General features: G+C 38.7%; 2 protein-coding genes across 3 annotated transcripts; one reads left to right on the forward strand and one right to left on the reverse strand.

The window, feature by feature from the left end:
- Positions 1-8,104: 8,104 nt before the first annotated feature.
- LOC122057192 (putative E3 ubiquitin-protein ligase XBAT31) lies at positions 8,105-11,445 on the reverse strand. 2 transcript variants are annotated; one of them, XM_042619214.1, is made up of 8 exons: positions 10,965-11,445; positions 10,812-10,871; positions 10,611-10,682; positions 10,369-10,490; positions 10,124-10,264; positions 9,924-10,031; positions 9,419-9,683; positions 8,105-8,766 (listed from the first exon to the last, which is right to left on the reverse strand). In XM_042619214.1, the coding sequence occupies exons 1-8, from the start codon at positions 11,142-11,144 to the stop codon at positions 8,377-8,379; spliced, it is 1,338 nt and encodes a 445-aa protein (XP_042475148.1). In that variant the 5' UTR covers positions 11,145-11,445; the 3' UTR covers positions 8,105-8,376. The 2 variants fall into 2 exon arrangements, with proteins under 2 accessions (XP_042475148.1, XP_042475149.1); XM_042619215.1 differs by having other exon boundaries at positions 10,812-10,876; positions 10,924-11,014.
- Positions 11,446-14,599: 3,154 nt separating this feature from the next.
- LOC122057132 (60S ribosomal protein L36-3-like) lies at positions 14,600-19,370 on the forward strand. Its single transcript, XM_042619134.1, has 4 exons — positions 14,600-14,750; positions 15,064-15,171; positions 15,276-15,475; positions 19,072-19,370. Exons 2-4 carry the CDS (start codon positions 15,067-15,069, stop codon positions 19,100-19,102), a joined length of 336 nt encoding a protein of 111 aa, XP_042475068.1. The 5' UTR covers positions 14,600-14,750; positions 15,064-15,066; the 3' UTR covers positions 19,103-19,370.
- Positions 19,371-22,416: the final 3,046 nt, after the last annotated feature.

Here is a 22,416-nt window from a genome sequence, read left to right on the forward strand (position 1 = left end):
TGCTCCACGGCTCGTGATCTTGTCACCTAGATCTAAGCCTAGAACTATAACTTAAAAAATTACAACTCAATTGCATAAATCATAAACATAAAAGGGCTGAATAAAAATAAAAGAGTGCTTGCATTAATTGAAATAAAAAAAAAAACTATTACAAAAGTGATTAAAGAAAAGATAAAGAAGAACTAAAACTAAAGAAAGAGCAAGAGAAAGAGAGAGCAACTAAAAAAAACCTAGAAGAAGAATGAAGTGCCTCCTCCCCTTGTGTTAATTCTATTATATAGAGAATGGGGGAGAAAAGCTAACAATTTTAGCTTCTAAAAAAAGATTTTTTTTTATCTTGTTGATGAGGTGGAGGAGAGAGAAGATAGAGAAAATGTGTGGAGAGATCTCCCACGATTTTTCTTACCTTTTTTTTCCTATTTTTTCTCCCTTTTTATATTTTTCTCTCTCTTCTTGCGCAAGAAACCCTCCTTGGCCGATTTTCCTTGCTTGGATTTGGACAATATTCTATTTTAAAGGGAAATTTCATCTATGCCCTTGTTTTTTCTTTTCTTTTTTTCTTCTTTCCTATTTTTTCTCTTTATTTTCTCTCTCTCTTCTTCAAACTTGCGTACAACTATCTTGGGCGACCTCCTTTGAGTGATGAGTAGGAGAGAGAAAATATTCTAAAAAAAACCTCAACAAAATGGCGGGTAAGAGGTTCGAACTGGAGACCTCCTAATAAGCAAGGGATTTTGCACACCACAACTCACCAACTACGCTAGGTAGTTGTTGTTACAAAAACGAATCTTCAATCACTTAAGGATGTGGTCCATCGATCCTTGTTGGCATTTGGAGTATTCCTTGTACCTCTGGGACAATTGCAAACAGGCTGGTTCTGCATCGCGGTTCAGTTCTGATCCATTATTCTTTTTCTGGCCTGAAAAGAATAATCACTTGTACGAGTAACCAAACGAATGCGTACTTTTAATTGAACACGTCCATCTTGCTCAGAATTTCGTCCTCTTCACAATCATAAAAAAAAATAGGACCTCTTTACGTGTAAAAATTGGAGATATAGTGCCCGATAGTCCTTAAGGCCTTGAAAATATAAAACCTACAAAAAGAGAGTAAAACCCAAGGTAGCTCTATTCTAAATATGAAAAATGCATGTTTACTACCCTAAATTTCACACATAAATGTGCTCATCAGAATTCCCCCACACTTAGACTTTGCTAGTCCTCGAGCAAAATAAAAAGAAAAAGAATAAAAATAAAAATCCTAACTCACTTTCGTAGGAATCACGGTGGCACTTAGCATGTGCAACAAGCCTTTAAACCCCTAGGTCACTCCCAGTGGACGAGTTGTGTCTCTGTAGACACTGAATTTTGTCACCCCCCGGCAATGATGATAATATGAAGGATTACATGTTGGATATTTTAGACTTGGAGAATTTTCAAACTTAGAGTAGGAAATGACCATTTTTTCCCATAAACTTTCAAGAGAAAATGTTTTCAAAAATTTGATGTTGTGGATTATTGATGTTTGTCCACCTCGGCCTCCAATAGGCCGTGCTGCACCTCGGCCTCAATCAGGCCGTGCTCCACCTCGGCCTCCATCAGGCCGTGCTCCATCTCGGCCTCCAATAGGCCGTGCTCCACCTCGGCCTCCATCAGGCGGTGCTCCACCTCGGCCTCCATCAGGCGGTGTTCCACCTCGGCCTCCATCAGGCAGTGCTCCATCTCGGCCTCCATCAGGCCGTGCTCCACCTCGGCCTCAATCAGGCCGTGCTCCACCTCGGCCTCCATCAGGCTGTGCTGCACCTCGGCCTACATCAGGCCGTGCTGCACCTCGGCCTACATCAAGCCGTGCTGCACCTCGGACTACATCAGGCCGTGCTCCACCTCGCCCTCCATCAGGCCGTGCTCCACCTCGGCCTACATCAGGTCGTGCTTCACCTCGGCCTCCTTCAGGCCGTGCTCCACCTCGGCCTCCATCAGGCCGTGCTTCACCTCGGCCTCCAATAGGTCGTGCTCCACCTCGGCCTCCAACAGGCCGTGCTGCACCTCGGCCTCCAACAGGCCGTGCTCCACCTCGGCCTCCATCAGGCCATGCTCCACCTCGGCCTCAATCAGGCCGTGCTCCACCTCGGCCTCAATCAGGCCATGCTCCACCTCGGCCTCAATCAGGCCGTGCTCCACCTCGGCCTACATCAGGCCGTGCTTCACCTCGGCCTACATCAGGCCGTGCTCCACCTCGGCCTCAATCAGGCCGTGCTTCACCTCGGCCTCTGAAAGGTCGTGCTCCACCTCGGCCTACATCAGGTCGTGCTTCACCTCGGCCTCCTTCAGGCCGTGCTCCACCTCGGCCTCCATCATTCCGTGCTTCACCTCGGCCTCCATCAGGCCGCGCTCCACCTCGACCTCCATCAGGCCGCGCTCCACCTCGGCCTCCATTAGGTCGTGCTCCACTTTGTTCAAAAGCATCTCTAGTTTTAGTCCCACATCGGAAATTTGAGAAAATTACCCCAAGTCCCATGGTTATAAAAACAGCCTCTCCCCTCTTCCAAAAGGGAGGAGAAAAATTGAGAATTTGGGAGAGAGGATGGCCCCATTAAGGTTTTTGGCTAACTTCTTCTCTCTAAAATCAAACATTCTCCAAGTTTAAAAGTTTAATACATTAATCCTTCATTGAGCCAGGAAATTTTATCCGATTTAGTTCGATTTGGGGGCTCAAAGCACAAGGGTTATCTCCCCTTGTTCCTTGATTAAAGCCGGTTTAAGGTATTTTTCTTCTCCTAATTGTAGTTTAGAACTAGCTTATCTAATGTAATAAATTAATTCATGATTTGTTTAGATTAAGTATGCTTAATTAGTATCAATTTGGTTCAATACGGTTTAATTGGATGTAAATTAATTTATCCCGGTCCAATTAAGGGTATTTAGGTTTAATTATTTTTAGCATGTTTACCTTTGATTTGGTTTAGTTTTTTTAAATTGCTTTTGTTCTTTAATCTGGAACCTTAGATCATATTCTTTATGTAACCTAATTCTTCTTCTTCTTCTTTTTCTCTTTCTCTTCTTCTTCCCTGCTGCTGCAACCGAACTGCAGCCGCACCTTCCTCTTCTTCTTCCCTGCTGCTGCAACCGAACTGCAGCCGCACCTTTCTCTTCTTCTTCCCTGCTGCTGCAACCGAACCGAGCCGCACTTCCTCCTCCTTCTTCTTCTTCTTCTCTTCTTCTCTTTTTCCTCCCTGCTGCTGCAACTCCTAACCAGCAACAACCGAGCCGTGCTAATTCCTCCTCCTTCTTCTTCTTCTTCTTTTTCTTTCTCTTTTCCTTCCCTGCTGCTGCAACCCCTAACCGGCAGCAACCGAACCGCAGCCGCACCTAATCCTCCTCTCTTCTTCTTCTTCTTCTTATTTTTCTTTCTCTTTTCCTTTCCTGCTGCTGTAACTGGCAGCCCCCCTCTTTTCTTCTTCTCTTCTTCTTCTTCTTCTTCTTTTTCTTTCTCTTTTCCTTTCCTGCTGCTGTAACTGGCAACAGCCGAACCCCCCTCTTTTCTTCTTCTTCTTCTTCTGCTCTTCTCTTCTTTTTCTCCTGCAGCAGCAGCCGAACCCCCCTCTTTCTTCTTTCTTCTTCCTCTTCTCTTCTCATCTTCCTTCCTCCAAAGTCTGTTGTAACCGAACCTACAACTCACTTTTTCTTCTTCTCCTTCTTATTTTATTTTCTTGTTTTTTTTGTTATTTCTTTAATTTGCTATTAGATAGTCCATATTTGTAATGTCCCCAACCTATTATTGCATTTCTATGTGGAATCTTTCCCTCCTTGTTTTTTATTTTATTTTTCTTTTATCCATTTTGGTTTGATTTCAGGCCTATAATGTATCTAGTCCTAGAACTTAGGTTTGGGATTCCCCTAATTTTGAAATTTCAAATCAAATGATTTCATTTTATTTCCCTCTAAATAATGTATGGGACGTAGTTTAGGGCGTGTTTAGTTTAGGATGGGCGTGACTGGCCCCTCAAACCGGCTTGTAGCACTAGGTGCATGTTGGGGATTTGGGTTTTCCTACTATCTATCTTTTGTACTCCAACATTCACTTGCATTAGTGTAGTACTAATTTAGATTAATTAAAGTAACTTAGTTAATGTAATTAGTCATTTCAGCTGTTGTTTATTTAATTGTGGTTCGTTAATTTAGCTTTGTAAATTAAGCTTATTTAATTAGCGTAACCAACTCATCATTTGCATCATAACCTAGCTAGCATAATTTAGACACTTGGTTTAGGGTTTTTACATGTCATGCTTAGATACCTAGATTAGGGTTTTCTGTGACCTAGATTTAGGACTAGTTAGTAGGGTACAAACAAACTTTGGTCAAACAAAAAGAGACCGGCCTTCGGGTCGGGCAGACTGGGTGCCTAACACCTTCCCAGTCTGTCACTTGACACTTGCCCAAAATCTTGGTGCAAACCAGCCTTATCCATCAGAGTCATTAGTCTCTCTCCCTTGATTGGGGGAGACATTTATGGGTCCTAGACCCTTTTCTAGGTGGCGACTCCCTTTTACCCATAATGTGTATCCCCCCCTTGGCATTTGATGACTAGGGGATACTATCTCATCTCATTAGGGTTGAACCCTAGAGCGTGTGTACGTGCGCTACGCGCAGTATCGCGATCCCACGGCGGGGGCGGAGGTCCATGGTACCTACAAAGTCAATCACCTTAAATTATTCTGAAAACATTTGCTTACCCCTGTATTAAATTACTTTGAGAAATAAAACAAAAGAAATAAAAAAGAAAGTTTACAATTTTTCACTTCACCATTTTGGTGACAACAAGAGTTGGGATTAATTTATCTTCACAAATGGACTCTCGGTTCATTATTAGTTCTCATTCCTTGTAGTATAAGATTTGAAATACACTTCTCCGATCCAATCAGATCGTCGGAAGGGGTGGATGAGGTGATTAATTCTCCCTTCACCATAGGATGAGAGAAACTATTATTTACGATGAGATTATCCTTGAGATAATATGATGGCATTCAGGACATCTAAACATCGGAAAAAAATCGTCTGCAATTCCGATCTCGTACAATTCCGTGAAATACCACCTTCAGGGGGTGACACGTGTATTGATACCAATGCAATGGTCCAGATCTGATTTAAATGCCTCTTCACTGATTTAATGTTTTATTAGTTGTGCTAGATCTGGACCATTGTATTGATATTAATACACGTGTCACCGCCTGAAGGTGGTATTGCACGGAATTGTACAAGATCGAAATTGCAGACGATTTCAACCCCTAAACATCGAAGGGTCAAACCAATCCTTTTAGTATCATGCTTCATTATCATAATTTTATTTTTATGTCGATTTATATTTTAATTGGATAGCAATAACAAATGCATTTAGACTTATGGATTATCAAACACAGCTGGCTTGTAATTTGGGCAATGTGTAACATATTGTAGTTGTTACATTTGATGTATGTTTAGTGTCCCTACCCACTTGTCAGTCCACATATTTAAATATATAGGTAGCTTCTTTGCGTCTTAACATTTAAATAAAAAACCAAAAATACAAAATGAAAAACAAATTGAAGGATCCTAAACAAAAATAACTATATCTTAGCGTGATCCCCCCCCCAGACACACACACACACACATTGGAGAGTTCAGTGTTTTCGGTTTTTATTAATCTTCCCCAATGGGTGATGGATATTGTTCAAACTATATATAGTTTCTTCTTCCTAGTGGTTTATCTGAGAGTTGACCAACCAAATTTAATTAAAGAAAAAAATACCCCTAATATATCTTAGAAAAAGAAGTTTTTCTTTGGACTATGAGGAACATTAGATAAATCTTTTCCGTATTAAGCCCTTTTATGCATTCTTGATTCCTTCTCTAAGAGAGAGTAACTATCCGTTAATGAATAGCTGCGCCTGATACAATTAGTCAATCCATAGCTCCTCAGCATATAATATTGCTGGGTCTTGCAATTTCTTTCACATAGGTTGAGTAATTAGAATTATAATTAGAATAATGCAACCATGATTTAATGTCTTCCCAGATTATTCAGGTCAGACACGTATTTGACTTTCTTCTCCATTTTTGCCGGGTCTCAATGATCTTCTTTTATTTATTTATTTATTTATTTTGGATAATAATCTCAATAATCGATCTTCTTGCTCATAGAGTCTTAAGTGGACCTTTGAATCCTATAATTAGACCCCAAGAAATGAATAAAATCTCAAGAGAGAGAGAGAGAGATCTTAGGTATAAGGGCTTGAGTTAATAATTCTTCTGTATAAAATTGTTTTATTTTTATGACAATGATGAAAGATGATGCTGTGACTCATAAAACAAGTTAGAATTGATTCAATCCAACTCAATTCGTTGCGATCTATTTTCTATTTTTAGTGGTCCAATGGACTAATGCCAACCCCATTTAATTGAGATAAGGCTAAGCTTTGTTGTTGTTGTTGTAATGAACCAGTGTCGTTGCGTGTCAAAGAGAACTAAAAAGAAATTCTCTGTTAGGTTTGGATTGGGACAACATACAATATCTATTAACTCAAGCCCTTTTCATCTTCCAAAAGTTTAAACTTGCACTAGGGCCAAAACATCACACGACTCACGACTGTATCGTTTTGGTCCTCTTCTCTCTCGATTATTGAGTTGCTTTCAAGATTGGCTTAGAGGGGTCAGGGACAGACCCACTTGGCCAACTCAAAGTGCTCCATTCCCTCACAAATCCATTAGTCAATACCCTATTGGTGGCTCATATGTTCTCACTATATTAATCCAAAGGCTCGGTTCATTAGTCAATTTTTTCCCCTAATAAAACCAATACGTGGACAATGTCAAATGACAACCAATAACCAAAACCATGCATCTCTGTGCCTCGTACGCTGTGTTTTGGAGATAGTTTCCCTTCACCCACTCTGAAAACGAAATTTCTTAATTTACCCATGATGGGTGTGGACTGTGAATGCTTTAGGATGAGAATTATTGTCTACTTTGTATGATATATATTAGTATATATGAGCTAGTTTCTTTTCACCCTATATGAATGAAAAATCCGTTTTAGGGTGTGTGTCTGTGTGGTTGCATAGAGATGGGAATCAAGATAATAAAGGGGTATTATTGACTTAATACGATAAGAGGAATAATAATAACACTAGATGATGAATTTTTTCATTTAAAAAAAAAAAAGAAGAAGAAATTTGTTGCAATGTAGTCTGATTGACCATTAGATCGATGGGGGACAAAAGGGGATGTATCATAACACTTCTGACTTCTGCTCTCTCCTCCCATCCAAGAGTTGAAAGACAATGATCACTTGATCATGTACATATTTGACCCAAAAAACAAAGATCATATACATATACGGTCATGTATAAAAATTGGATCTAAGAGGTAAAAATAAAAAACTTTCGATCCATAATTACCAAGAAAGTGTCAACAATGCGTAAACTACAAAAAAGATGCGTGACAATAATAAAGAGTACGTTATCGAATTTGATTATTGAATAGGACAAGCATCCAATCCATACGAATCTTGAAAAATACAATGATGAAAATTACCACATCACCAATCGATATTCTCTACAAATACAATGATGAAGATTACCATATCACCAATTTATACGGCACAACCAAATGTCACCCATAGATGCTCTACATGAGAGGGTGCCCTTCAATAGAAAGTTACCTTTGGGTTTTAATAAATATTACATAAAGATTTAAAAACATAATAATAAATAATAAAAATGAAGGATGTTACATTTTCAACCCTCCACCATAAAGGCCATCTTTCAAGGGAAAAAGGATGTACAAATTGAGCCATATACAACTCTCACACTCTCTTCTTCCTGACCATGTGGACACCCTATACATATGGCACCCCCTCCCATGCACTCATTGGCTTAGAATGAGAGAACATTACATGCGACTCGCATGTAAATCCCATGCCCTTTCTAAAAAATTTAATTGTTCATCCAGAGTTAAGTCAGGAGTTGGAAGGTAATCCATAAGTGTTTGTGTTCAGTTTGTTACGTTGTAGAGGCCATTGAAGGTTATTTTTCTTACAAAACAAGAATTTCCTCTATTTATGCGATAGATCCTAGAAAGCACCACTGCTTCTTCAATATTAAGTAAACAAAATTACAACAGCAAAGATTTCCAAAAACAAAACCCCATCAACCCATACCTGCCTATAAAATCTTCTTGCTTATTTTGATCCCATCCTCCTTTAATTTGCTTTCAAATGCCTAAAATCTACAAAGCAAATGGAGTTCCATGTATATATATATATATATCTAGAGAGAGAGAGAGAGAGAGAGAGAGAGAGAGAGAGAGAGAGAGAGAGAGAGAGAGAGAGCATCTTCTTGGGTCATGGTTTGTCAACCCAGTGACCACTGTCAGCAGCAATCCTTCCTGAACCACGGCCACCCATCTTCCCAAATGAACCCATGGCCGACAAGCTCTTGAAGCTACTGCTACCCTCACAAAATGTCCGTGACTTCCTCGACCTCCTTATCTTCGAGGGATTGGTGTCCCCATCCATTTCATCCTCGGTCTTTCTCTTGACAACAACCAGTTGGGCAATGCTGCTTCGGCAGAATGGGCAGACAGGGGCAGTCATGCATGCAGTATTGGGGTTTGGCTTCTTGTGGCAACACAAAGCTAGAATGCATTGAGCACACATCTGGTGACCACAGTCTTTGACCTCAATTGTGCAGACCTGGTCAAAGCAGATGCAGCACATCTCGGTGTCGCTTCCCTGTGTGAGATTAATTCTCTCAGTGAGCTTGTAAGGCAATTGTAATTGATAACTCAGTTTGCAAAACTTCTATGAACATGAACAGATGTGAAAACATATTCCATCTTTCTCCACATCAAAAACATATTATCTTCATGCTTAAAGCCATTTCGATCAAATAAACCACTAAACCGAAAACATGAATCAATAGTTAAGCCACGGAGTATGATATCTGTCCATAGTAAGCATACCAGAGGCTTTCATGATTTCTACCAATATTGACTCCTATCAACTCCATCCACAAGGCTAGTAATTGAGCTGGTAATTGAGGGAGCCTCTAGCTCAATGAGCACTCTTAGTCACCACATGGACGGTTAATAAATATTGAACAAAGTTATATATACCTGATGATTTCCTGAAATAAGGAATCTTTTAACACTCTATTTCCTATCTGGTTCTAACTTTACTGGGAGAAAAATTGCAAGAGAAATCTCTTTAATTTCTAAAATACAATTCTCCCCTCAACGATATTTATTCATGGGTATTATAATTGGAAATGATTAGTACTTTCAAGTAAAACTAATGAAATAAACCTGGACTTTCCTCAAAATTTCAGAGTCAGTAGGAAATCAAAAGTTGGGTATTCAAGTAAAAGCGGAATAAGGAAAATCACCTCAGAGATATTGTCGTCAATACAGGCATTTCCATCAGAATGCGAAAGGGACGGAAGTGAGCATGCCATCCCCTTCAAGATGTTCTTCTCCCTCTCTCTGTTTGCTTCCATAAGAGCCCTCTCCATCAGGACCTTCGCTTCTGCATTAAGCTCACTGATGAATTTCAACGGGGATGGCCACACAAGAGGCTCTGCTGATGTTGGGTTCAGCAGGGCTGCACATGCTCCGTGCTTGTGTTTCAGAGCAACCGTGAATGGTATTCTCCTGTAGGAACACACCCAATCCATCTAAACAATTTTAGTAATTGCAGATCCTCACGCTTTCAAATTATAGGAATCCATCACTAACAAAAGGGTTGATTACAGAAATCTAGTTCCAGATATATCACAGGCTCAAGCACTTCCACAAATAAGCAAGTTCTAGAGTTCACCAGTTTCGAGCACCATCGGTAATGGGTATAGTTCCTAATTGCGGCATCAAGAAGAAGATCGAGCAAAAACTTACCCGGTTGAGTCTCTTTGAAGCCGATCTGCACCCCACACGAGCAGTTCACGGACACAGCCCAATGAACCTCCTCGACCTGCCAAATGAAGTGGAGTGCTCCCAGGGCAACTGCAATTAGGAGTTAGGACAGTTTTATCAATTTCAGAGACCGCTATTATTGAAATGCATACAAAGAGGGCCCTTCAGTAACGGATCATTACCCATATCCGCCAGAGATTGCAGAGACAAGAGCCCCACTATCTAATAGGACATGAACGCAATCAGCCCGTCTTCGCCGGGCGGCTAAGTGCAAAGGGGTAGCTCCGCTGCCGTCTCTAACATTCACGAAACGAGCGAACCCCCTGCAGTTCAACCTCATCAGTCACCAAGATGCCTTTGAAACAATTTCATCCACAAGAGGTAGACAAGTGGAGGAGGAAAAAACCAAGTATGGAAGTCCACCCACCAAGATTCGGCAACAGGGCTCGAATGGGCAGCTGAAAGAATGGCTTGGAGGCAATCCGAATGTCCGTAATAAGCAGCATAATGCAAACAGGTCCTTCCGTGAACAGAATCAAACATCAAAATCTGGTAAGGGATTTCATAAAGAACCCAAATCAGTCCACCATTGCCGTTCAGAATTCGGTAAAAGATTGAAAGAGTGGGGAAATCAATATGGTTGAAGAGAAAGGTAGGATTTTTACATACATTCGCACCTGCTTGAAGGAGCTTCTGCACGCAGGAGATCTTGCCGTGCATTGCAGCCAGCATAAGTGGCGTCTAAATCAATCGTACACAAAAGATGAAATAAGCATTATCGTAACAAAAAAAAACCAAAAGAAAAGGCAAGATCAAGCATTTCCAGAAAGAGGGAAGCGACAACTTCATTTCATTAATAAAGGAACCAACCTGCTTATGCCGATTAAAGATATCAGGATGAACAGATCGATCTAAAAGGAAAGAGAGAACCTGTACATCACGAAACCAGAAAATACTAAACATTTACAGAGGGTAGAAAAACAAAAACCAACAAGAAGAGAGAAAAGGAAAAATAAAACCAACCTCGATCCGACCATTAGCAGCAGCGATATGAAGAGCGGAGAGCTTATCATAGACGGAGTTCTGATGCAGTAGAGTTGGGTCTCTCTCCAAGAGAGAAACAACGGTGTCGAGGTCCCCAATCTGAACAGCACGAAAGAGGCCAGGTTCGTAAGTGGCTCTGCAACTCAGTCCCTGACCCATCTTCTCCCCCGCTCTCGCTCTTTCTTCTCAAATCGTTTTACATACAACAGCGGTAGCCGGAGAGGAGAGCACCACTCTATCATGCGCCCCCCTTCCTCTGAAGGGGAAGGGGAGGTCGCGTGATGATCCTTCGAAGATAAAACAGACCAAGCAGTGTGGACTCTGGAGTAAAGAAAGAGAGAGGTCTCGGTCTTCTCGGAGTTTGGAGGTACCCGAGGGTCAGCGTTTAGTACGGGAATCTTTATCTGAATGTGGAGGGCGACGGGCAGGATGGGCAGCTGCCAAGCCTGCCATGGCTGAAATTTTAAGATAGGAACCAGGAAGTCTAGTCTTACGAGTCATTGTCGAAGTCTGGAGTTTCGTTCCACACCAACACCATGGTCTACGGCCCACAGTTGTGGGCGCCCACCACCAGGCTTTTATTCTCTCTTTCCTCCGAACATGAAATTACCTCACTATCCTTTTTATAATCTAATATTTTTGTTCTTCCCTTCGCGTCGTTATCAAGGATATAAATATAAGGGAATGATCGCTCACCCAGTCACCCCACCACTAAAAGACAAAAAAAAAAAAAAAAAGTTGTTGATGGATGGTCATAAATTCTTCATATCTTCCCACGTGTCTTGCATGTAAAGATCTTGAACAGTTCCTTGATAAATTACATTTTAAGAGATCACCCATTGATGCTTGCTTTGACATTTATTTATAAAAAAAAAGTTTCATACTCAGTCTCTTGTTTTTTTTTTTTTTTGATGGAGACACTCAGTCAATATATCTTGCAGCCTCTCATAATGGATGTTAATATGATTTTCTCTCCTTTTGTGCCATATGGGATCGTTTCATGCGTTATTATCGATGTGGTGTAGAAGATTCTCTTTTAAAGTTTAAGGTTTTGGTATTGATATTGATATAAAGTAGGCTATATCCAATACCATACTTATAGTGTCAATAAGAGCTGGGATAAAATAATTCCAAAAAGATAGTGCTTGCACCAGACATAGGGGCAAAATGATGTTATAAAGTGTAAAAAATGCATATGCGTAAATACCCTTGCCCATATTGTCATCGGCTCCAATATTAATGTAGGGACCACGCAATTTGGCAGCGATCCCTTACCCATGAGAAGGTGTAGGTACCGTAGCAGTTTATTGAACCTTTCTTAAGTCTTTTACCTTGGAATCTTTTCCGCACCATCCAAAATGATTAATTAGAGTTGATGGTTCGATCAATTGATAAAAAAGCTGATTTGTGACATCGAAGGTTTTTTTTTTTTTTTTAGTATAACTATTGTAAAGAACGTCAATGTTTCATTTTAGAGGAATATCATAATATATTTTTTCTTTCCAACTGAAGTCAATTTTTATATTACCTTATTTAATCACTTCGCATGGAGCCATTTTGCTTTTATTCTATCATTTTTAGGGTTTTATTGATTTTTTTTTTCTTCTGTACCACATGAAGGAAATTGTATTATTTGTATGGATATCATGTCAAGTTTAAGACCCAAAATTAGTTTTATAGCCCAACCTGATATGTTGATTGGACTTAGAGAATGAGATTTACTAGATGGGCTATGTTTGGATCTATATCTACTGTGCACACAAGCCAAGCCCAAATAAAACCTGATTGGGCCTCAACCAGAGTTCTCAGCCCACGGGCTATGCTATGATGGGGGAATCTCAATCCCTTTCTTGTGGGGGTTGTGACCTCAGCCTCAATCCAACAGTAACTTAAATAGCAACCAAAATTCTACCAAATAAATAAATAAACAAACAGTGACCTAAATTCATGTTTGTGGACATATAAATTCCGGAATCCCTTCGAGTTCTCTTTCATTATGGGCATTGGTAGATCGGATATCAAGGGGGGAGGTAGTTTTGACCCAATCAATAACGGGTAGGAATTGATGATTGAATAATAGTCCATCACACCATCACTAGCAGTGAAGGGATTCTTCCACCATCACTGATGAAGGAAAATTTTCACCTAAATGGATATATAACATACTTAAGCACCCAAGGAGCTTTGTGAGGATTCCCAAGTTGGTTGTTCAGTTGGCAAAGTTCAACACCTAAAAATTAATAGATCATGAATTTGATTGTCTTTGTGGCCTAAAAAAAAAAAAAGAAGAAAGAAGAAGAAGGAACGAAAGAGCTTTGTGGGGGTGGGCTTGAACTTGCCTATTGTAGACCACCCCCCCCCCTTTCTCAAAAAAAAAAGCATAAATAAACAAAACTCCCACCTTAGTGTTCAAATTTAAAAGACATAATATCCACATTATTACCAAATTATGTATTAAATTCAAAGTCAGATTATCTTTTCACATGCGACGCTTTCAAATAAGAAATAAACCATTTGAATAACAACATTTTAAAACATAAAAGGAAGTACATCACAAAAAAATAAAAAACAGCTAAAATAGCCATACACATGGTGAGTTCTATGATTGAGATGAATCATCAAGTTTGACATTTTGTCTAATAAAAGTTTTGATATATCTAATCATCATGGTATAAAACCATGTTGTGCCCATGGATAAAAAAAGGTGGGAGTGATTCAGCAAATTTGTGTAACTTCTATTATAGATATGTTTTTGTTTTTTATTTTTTATTTTTTTATTTTTTATTTTTTTTATATTGTTCTTTGGTAAGAAAAAAACCCAAATTTAGTAAATTAGCATTTGAGCTGTTTTCATTTTCTTTTAATAAATTTGCTCCAAATCACAACAACCAACCATGGTTAAGTTCAAGGTTGATGTAGCTTCTTAAATAATTCAAACACAATAAATTTTATCGATCAAGTAATCAACATTTACATAATTCAAAAGATTTTAATTTTTCAAAAGAAAAAAAAAAGATTATAGTTTAAAGGATATGACTTAATCATCACAATTAATATTCTTAAACTTTTGATTTTGACCATGGTTGCTAGTTTAACATTTTAATTCATGACAAAGATGATTATACAAAACAAACTATTACAAGCTTTTAAAATTCTATTAGCATAGTGTGATCAACTATTTTTATATTTTTAAATATTTGATTTAAATCACATAATTATTCATTGACCGGTTAAATAATGGCAAACACAATGGCACAATTTGGTCCAATATTGTGTCGTAAAAATACCCTTACTTTGAATAACACGGTGGTACAATTTGATCAGATGAAAATACCCATACTTTTAATTTAAAAAAAAAAAAATTTTTTTTGGACTATTTAACCTTCTGTCCATACCAATACACTGATATGGTATCGGGATCCGGCCGATCCAATTCCTCAAACCATTGGGGGGGGGGGGTTCAGTATTTTTATCGGTCGGTCTTTTTTTCCAGATTTGGTATGATTTCCAATTTCGGACGGTGCATAATGATCTGGTTTGATTCGGTTTATACAAACTCCATAAAATCCAACCCGAAAACAATATCAGTCTGGCCTGCACCGGGTGGTTTTAATATTTCCGACCGATTCGGGCTGAACTTTGATACCTTTATGGCCAATGGCTGGCAGCTAAACAACGCAATAAAGTTGCGAGTTAGGGTTTTTGAAGCTTCGGTGTCCGCTTTCAGTGCAGCAAACTCGAAGTTTGTCTCTGCAGATAATTGAGGTAACATAGTATGACGTCGTTTTTTTACGTTTTTTCTTGCAGATTTCTCATTATGCTCTTTGATTTCCTCAAACCATACTGAAATCCGAACGGTCTTGAATCAATCTGCTTTCATCTCGTGCATAAATTTTTTTACAGTCATCTGTGCTTGTAGTTGTGGATATGTTAGAGGAAAGGGGTTTCTTCTCCCCTTCTGCACTTAGATCAAAGACATAATAGATGCTTTAGAACCTAGTTCAACATTGCCTTTACGTTAGAAGAATGTTCGAATCTATGTCTGATTTTATGATTCTGTGTGTTCTTTCGTGATCAGGCAATGGCTCCTTCTATACAGCCTAAAAGTGGGCTATTTATTGGATTGAACAAAGGGCATATCGTTACAAAACGGGAGTTGGCTCCTCGCCCTTCTGACAGAAAAGGGGTAAGCAACTTTCATACGATTTGCTTTCTATTGGATGGTTGGGAGTTTTTCGTTTTGATTGTAACTTTTCTCTGATATGCTTGGAATTTTGTGTTGTGTTTTAGAAAACTAGCAAGAGGGTTCATTTCGTCAGGAACCTCATTAGGGAAGTTGCTGGTTTTGCTCCCTATGAGAAGAGGATCACTGAGCTTCTGAAGGTTGGGAAGGACAAGCGTGCCCTTAAAGTTGCCAAGAGAAAGTTGGGTACCCATAAGAGGGCAAAGAAGAAGCGTGAGGAGATGTCTAATGTTCTTCGCAAGATGAGGTTAGGCTTGTTTCTTTCACTTTTTTTTTCCTATGGGATTTGTCAATTGGACCAAGTATACGCTCGATGATTGCACTTCGTAATACATTTAAGATTCTGGAAAGAAACTGAAGAAAAAGGATTGTCCATTAGAGCTAGGTTATACCCTCATTCCGATTTCTTTTCTATGGGATCTGATCAGTTGGCTGCTTCCCATGCAGCCAATGGATAATCCTAATAGTTTACTTTATGAATCACATAATGAATGAAACATAAAATACAACAACATCAACTCCGCCTTGCCTTATCCAAACTAAATGGGGTCGGTTACATGGATCATTGCCCTCCAATCAGCTATATTCAAGATCATACTTGATGCAAGGCCTAAGCTATGCATGTCTTTCCTCACCACTTCTCCTAAGGTCATTTTAGTTTTGCTCATGGCTCTTTTAGTTCATTCAATTTGAATCAAATCACTCCTCTGTAGTAGAGCATCTAAAGTCTTCAGTTGAACATGGTTATGCCACATCAAACAACTTTCTCGTAGCTTATCATGTACCGGAGCTACTCCCAAAGCAGTCTAATATGATCATTCCTTACTTTTCTCTTCCTAATTTTGCCACACATTCATTTCAACATTCTCATCTTCACTACATCAAGTTTATCTACATGATGTTTTTTAATTGCTCAACATTCACCATACATCATAGTGGTCGTATGACTGTGCTATTAAATTTTCCTTTAAGTTTTAAAAGAATAATATCGATCACACAACACTTCGGATGAATATCTCCACTTCATCCTTCCTATTTTAATTCTCTGTGAAACATCATCCTCTATATCACCTTGTTTAGATATAGTTGAGCCCAAATACCTAAAATAAACACTTTGCGGTATTTTCCTCATCAATTTTCACCACCACATTATTCGTCTTGGTGTAACTAAAGTTACACATCATATACCCCATCTTTGTTCTACTTATCTTTGAGCCTATTTGATTCCAAGGTTTTGATCTCCATAACTCAAACTTGGCGCTAATCCCTGCTTATGTCTCCTAAGCAAGTAAATAGGTTATGTTGTGGATCTTTCTGGCATAAAACCAGACTAGTTCTCCGCAAATTTTTTTTTTTGGATCTTAGGTGGGTTTTAATAACTTAAAGACGTAATTTAATGTTGTTATTTAATTCAACATTAAATTATAACATCAAGTATTAGTTAGATAGTTGAACTTTGAATTTTAATATTGTTTCCACCTTTATCTATTCCTTGTGTAGGGAGTTGTTTTCCTTTTTCATTACTTTCTATTTTGTGTAAGCTTATTTAATGTATGAGCCATAGAGCTCACCCCACAATTTTATTATCAAGGAAAGAAATTTTGCTTTGCTCAAGAATTCCCTGTAAGATGCGGTAAGGTGATTAACCTGGGTTGAGATTCCCTAGTATAAGAGAGATTACCTATCTTCTTCCAACTGATCCCCTTTTGTTTCTATTTTTATACCCTGCTATCGAGGCCTTTTCCGAGACTGATCTGAGGCTCTATTTGTGCTGTCAAATTATTGCTTAGATTCCCCATCAATTTTACAGAGGAGTGTATATTTAGTGGTTGACTGAAGAGAACCTTATCCCACCTGCGGTTCTGGTTTCTTAAAGTGTTTCTGTTGAAACCATTAGACCATCGATCTTCCCTGTCTGTCCATGAGTTGCTGGTCTTGTTTGGAGGTTCAAATCAGCACCCACAAACTGCAGTTTGGTCGTGATATTCAGCGGATCCTGTGCTGGGTTTGTTTGATTCCATTATTTTCTAGTTCTGTACCTGAAATCAAGAACTGAGATATCTTTGCATCTGACCATTAGTTTGGCCTGGGATTGGAGGGTTTATTCACCCCCTTAGGCCCTAAACTCAATGGGAGTTTGAGGCCCATCGGGTGGCTGATTGTTTGTAACCTGGTATTCTTGAAATTTCTGGGTTTTGTGTCCTAATTGCTGTCTGCGATAGATCTATCTTGGTCTTTGGTGTTTGCTGCCCATATTTAGATATCAAACCAGATTTATTTACTTTGTTTGGTGTACAGGAATTTTTAATCTGACCTTATATCCTGTTGAATTCGGTTATTCAGTCTTAAAATATTGCTGTCCCTTCTTGCTATTAGTGATCTTCCCATAGAGCTGGTCCTTAGCTGAATTAGCTTTACATTAACTGGCATTACAAAAATGTTTCCATTTTGTTTCCACCCTCAGAGCTTCCCATTAAGTTAAACCAAAAGCTATGCTGGTAAACAATTGGGATATCTGAATTGCATTCTGTAGAACTGAGATATCAGTGCCTTACTGAGTTATTAGTAGTTAAGTGTCAATCAGACAATGTAAATACTTTATGTGGTGTCCTTCAATGCTGGATTGAGTATAACATCTGTTCTGAAGTTAAATTATGTTTTTAAAGGTTCATGTGTCTGTTATTGTCCTTAACATATGGGAGTTTCAAGTTCCGTTAACATTATCCATACTGACCAGCATGCATGTCATCAAAAGTACAGCTAAGGTTTTGGTTTCAAATCCGATTGGATCATAGTTCAAAATGAAGATCTGAAACCCTCTTCTTACAGGTTAACTTCCCACATTACATGCAGCCACTCAAATATTTCAGTAACAAGACCTTTATGGTTGAAATTGGTTCCTAGAGAGGAACGGTTTAGTGGTGGATCATTATGGGGGAATGGATTCTTTCATATGATCTATTGTATGTGAAGGATCTATGGATAAAATGAAGAATAGTCTGGTCTTAATAACCATGTTTGGGGTAAAAAAACCTATTTGGATTTGATGTTATTTAACTTTATCGTATCAATCGAGTATTGGACTCTGTTCTCTTTAACTTTTCCCAATTCATTTGGTCTTTTTGGTCTGTAATAAACCCGTACAGGAACTTTCTCTGCAGACCACTGAGAGCTATTTAAGTAATCATAGTCTGTTACTGCATCTGTTTTCCTTTTCTTGGTTCCATTCCCTTCAATTTCTCTTGCCAGATGTGTATCATAGTTATCTAGAACTTTCTGCCACATATCAGAGTCAGAATGACGATAGCTGTTCAAATTATTCGCCATTCCTTGTTGCTTACCGTGTTCCTCTTTTCTTTCTCTTCTTTTGGTGTGTTGAACTGTTGATTCAATTGCTCATATTTTGCACCTTTTGTTTTCTTCCTGACCTAGAGGGCAGTTGTTGTTTACAGCAGGATAAACATTTAATCAAAAGTATATTCTACTCCTTCACCTCCTAAACTGCTCCAAAGTCCATTATCTTAGTTGTGTATTTTTTCCGAGTCCCCTCAGTCTCTCTGGAAGCTGTGGATTAATTTTTGTTCCTTTTTCAGTTGGACTGGTTGTCCCTGATATATATTTTTTTCGTTTGCCTAATATGCTGCTGGGATTTTACCTACTGATAATCAAGGACATTGTAATGTAGACCAAAAAGGAATAAAATGGTTAAATTGAATGCGTCTTAGAAAGGGGAAGAGAAGAAATGGATTATTTAACATTTTCTTTTTAAACAATGCTTTGTGTTTCTTAGATTTTTGTATTGGTAATAATAGAAATCAATTCTTTGGTTTTGATGCTGTGCAGGTCTGCTGGAGTACATGAGAAGAAAAAATGATGAATTTTATCAGTGCACTGTAATCTTGATATAGAATTGGTTTATGCCAGTTGTTAGATTGACATTTCTAGTTATAGACTTGAAAGAACGATGAGGTTTACTCACTGTACACCTTGTATTGGTGTATGCTCTGTGAAATTGCTTTATATAACTTGCTTTTTTGTTGGTGTAGAAGTAAATGTTCTAATGTTCTATTGTTGTGTGTTTGGGAAGCTATGTACTGTTATTTTAGCTTTTATTGACCAAATTTGAAGTTTTTAAATGAAAATTTTGCCATTTGTTATTAAATAAATAATTACCTTTGAAGTTATATTATATTAAGGTAGAGGGTGAATACTGAATAGAGGAAAATGTGAAATTAGAATAAACTTGTGAAACTTGTGTGTATTTTGCGAAGGATAAATTTTTATTTGAAGAAAGAACACTGCCTGCTTGGGTGGTTCTATTCTTAGACACATACAGGCATGGAAAGACAGCGTTGCCCCCACACCGATGCCTCTATCAGCCTCTCATTGGCTTGCATGCTGGTGCAGTGTTATGAAAGTGGACAGGGCACTCTTGCCCATTTTTATGACATGTCTTTTATGGAAAACTTATGTGTCTTTTATAAGTCACATGGGGAACTCTTTTTGGTCCACCTAACCCTTAGTTCCGAAGGCCACACATTGTGTAATGTGTATGGCATGCATCTGCGGAATCTAGAATGCACTCTGAAATGAGGAAATGGAGAAATTTAATTTTCTAAACCCAGAATCTGTTCCGAGAATGCATACTGAACACAACCTTAAAGAGAATCCCTATCTGATGGCATCATTCAGTGCTTGGTGATAACTTTAGTGCTTTTCAGTAATGGTCACTGTACTCTCTCAATGCAACCCATGAATCGTTAGTTTACGAAGTTAAATTCTTTGTGTTATTTATGTAGAAATTATGCATTCCAACATTTGCCATGTCAACCGTTTTGCTGCCAAAGGATATTTGTAAGAGGTTCAACAACCTAATCCATTGCTTTTGGTGGAAAAATTCTTGTGGTCAAGGATTATCTTGGGTAAAATGGTCAAAAGTGTGTTCCAGGAAGCAGCAGGGAGCAGCATGGAGGCATGGTATTTAGATTATTCTTAAATTTAAATCAAGCTTTTTTTTTTTTTTTTTTTTTTTTTTTTTTTTTTTTTTTTTTTTTTGATAAGATAGGAGAAAAAAAGAGGGGAGGGAGGGAAGTAGGTAACAGCTAGGAGACTCGAACTCGAGACCTCCTAGTGAGCATGGGTTTTATACACACCACAGCTCACCAACTGCTCGTCAAAGTTGGACAATACTTTCTCAACCCGACAGTCTTTGGGTGAAGGTGCTTAAATCAAAACATTTCCCGAACAAAAGTTTTCTTGAAACCCAAAAACCTCGCGCTGTTCTTGGTGTTGGAAAAGCATCCTTCATGGTCGAGATCTATTACTCAAGGGATTGAGGCGAAAAATTAAAATTAGAAATGGAGCAATTCGAATCAAACTTTGTTCATCACCTTGTTGATTGGAGATTTGGCACTTGGAAATCCAATTTACTTACTGATATTTTTTCTACCATCGAAGTGCATGCTGTCCTTCGACTTCCCATTCTATTCTCAAATAAGGAAGATTTATGGCTTTGGAGCCCGTCAAAAAGTGGAAGGTCTCCGTTTGATCTGCGTATTTCACAAGCTTGACACTGGATTGTGATCTCTCTTCAAATCCTTCTCCATCTCACTTAGATCAGTTTTGGAAATCAATTTGGAAGATGAATATTGCTCTAAAAATAAAAAATTTTCTTTGGCGATGTGGCCATAATGCCCTTTCAGTGAACAAAACCCTCTTCGATCGTCATGTGGTGTGGAGGAAGAGTCCATTTGTCATGCACTTCTCGAGTGCACACATGCAGCAGCTTGTTAGTTGGCTTGCCCCCTTTGCCTAAATGTTTTTGATTTCCAAGGAAATGACATAAAGGAATTGTTGACCTTTATTCACACAAGGTATAAGGATGCAGCGGACCAAGCTCACCCTGATCTCCTTTGTAGCTCCTTACTATGGCAGATTTGGAAGTCCAGGAATCGAAGCTCCTTTGATCTCCAACCAGCGTGTATCAATGTTACAATTGCTGCTTTCAACCACATAATGTCTCAAGGCCAATTGGTCTCCTCCCTTATGGACTCGCACTCCCAATCATTGATGGCGCTTGGTGTGTGAGTCTTCTTTAATAGCGGTAGAGGTGCCATTATTTGGGATCCGGGTGATGGTTTTTTGTAGCGAAATGCAAGTGCAGCCTCAGATTTTCAGCTTCCTCAACAGAACTAGTGGCCATCCGTGATGGGGCCCTTTTAGCTTAAAGTCTCCAATTGCAGCAGGTCCTCTTCTATTCAGATTGTCTTCATGCAGTCTTTGTTTTTAACTGCTTGCCAGCATCTTTAGATTGGGTTCACATCGACCTTGCTACTGAAATTCTGCAGATTTATACTTCATTTTCTTCTTGTTTTTTCAGGTTTACACGCAAGACAGATAACGTCCTTGCTGATTTCTAGCCGCTGGATCTTCCAGACTTAGGCTATCTCATGTTTGGTGGCTACGACCACCCTCTTTTATGGTAAATCCTTCTATGATTGCGTCTAGGTGTTTCACCTTTGATGCCTTTTCTCAATGAAAGTCTTTTTGTCCAAAAAAAAAAAGAAAGAAAGAAAGAAAAATCTATATTTATTAATGGATGGATGGAGTTTGTCAGTTTGTGAACTCCATGATTTATATTTAACAAAGCGTGGGGCCAGTATTGGGGAACATTTTGATAGATCTATAGAAGAGCTTGTGAACCCTAGGATCGGGCAGCGTGGTCAAGGGAAACTTTGTCCTCTATTAATCGTAGGATAAAACGAGAATGAAATAGGGGGATATTAAGCTAGTTTTGAAGTTGCCTTCTTTCATTGTTAAAAAATTGATCTAAGAGGTATTCTTTCAGTTTAAATTTCGTCTAAGATTTGTTCTCCTTTTACCTACTTTTAGGGGAGAGAGAGAGAGAGCTTCCTCTAAGATATGAAAGGAAAAAAAAAAAATTGGAAAAAAAATGGGAGAGGGAGAGATATGGAGAGACCATGAGATAGAGGGTCGAAAGTGTGAGGTAAATTCTATGTAAAGTATTTTTGTAAGTTAAAAAAAAAAAAAAAATATATATATATATATATAAAATAATTAAAATATTTTTTAAATTTATATATAATAATAAAGGGGGAGGGTTCTCTCCAATGAAGCCTGTCTAAAGTTTTGTGCATTGGAAGGGTGGTATTACATGAAAAACCATCA

This window comes from Macadamia integrifolia, chromosome 12, assembly GCF_013358625.1.
Source record: "Macadamia integrifolia cultivar HAES 741 chromosome 12, SCU_Mint_v3, whole genome shotgun sequence".
NCBI lineage: Eukaryota > Viridiplantae > Streptophyta > Magnoliopsida > Proteales > Proteaceae > Macadamia > Macadamia integrifolia.

What these genes read in the sequence shown, in the direction of transcription:
- LOC122057192 (XM_042619214.1), bottom strand. Translation starts at nt 11,144, where the DNA reads ATGGGTCAGGGACTGAGTTGCAGAGCCACTTACGAACCTGGCCTCTTT. An exon ending in TCTTTAATCGGCATAAGCAG is followed by an intron (nt 10,683 to 10,811) that starts GTTGGTTCCTTT and finishes CGATTGATTTAG; the next exon opens with ACGCCACTTATGCTGGCTGC. An exon ending in AGCCCTGTTGCCGAATCTTG is followed by an intron (nt 10,265 to 10,368) that starts GTGGGTGGACTT and finishes GTTGAACTGCAG; the next exon opens with GGGGTTCGCTCGTTTCGTGA.
- LOC122057132 (XM_042619134.1), top strand. Translation starts at nt 15,067, where the DNA reads ATGGCTCCTTCTATACAGCCTAAAAGTGGGCTATTTATTGGATTGAAC. An exon ending in GCCCTTCTGACAGAAAAGGG is followed by an intron (nt 15,172 to 15,275) that starts GTAAGCAACTTT and finishes GTTGTGTTTTAG; the next exon opens with AAAACTAGCAAGAGGGTTCA. An exon ending in AATGTTCTTCGCAAGATGAG is followed by an intron (nt 15,476 to 19,071) that starts GTTAGGCTTGTT and finishes GATGCTGTGCAG; the next exon opens with GTCTGCTGGAGTACATGAGA.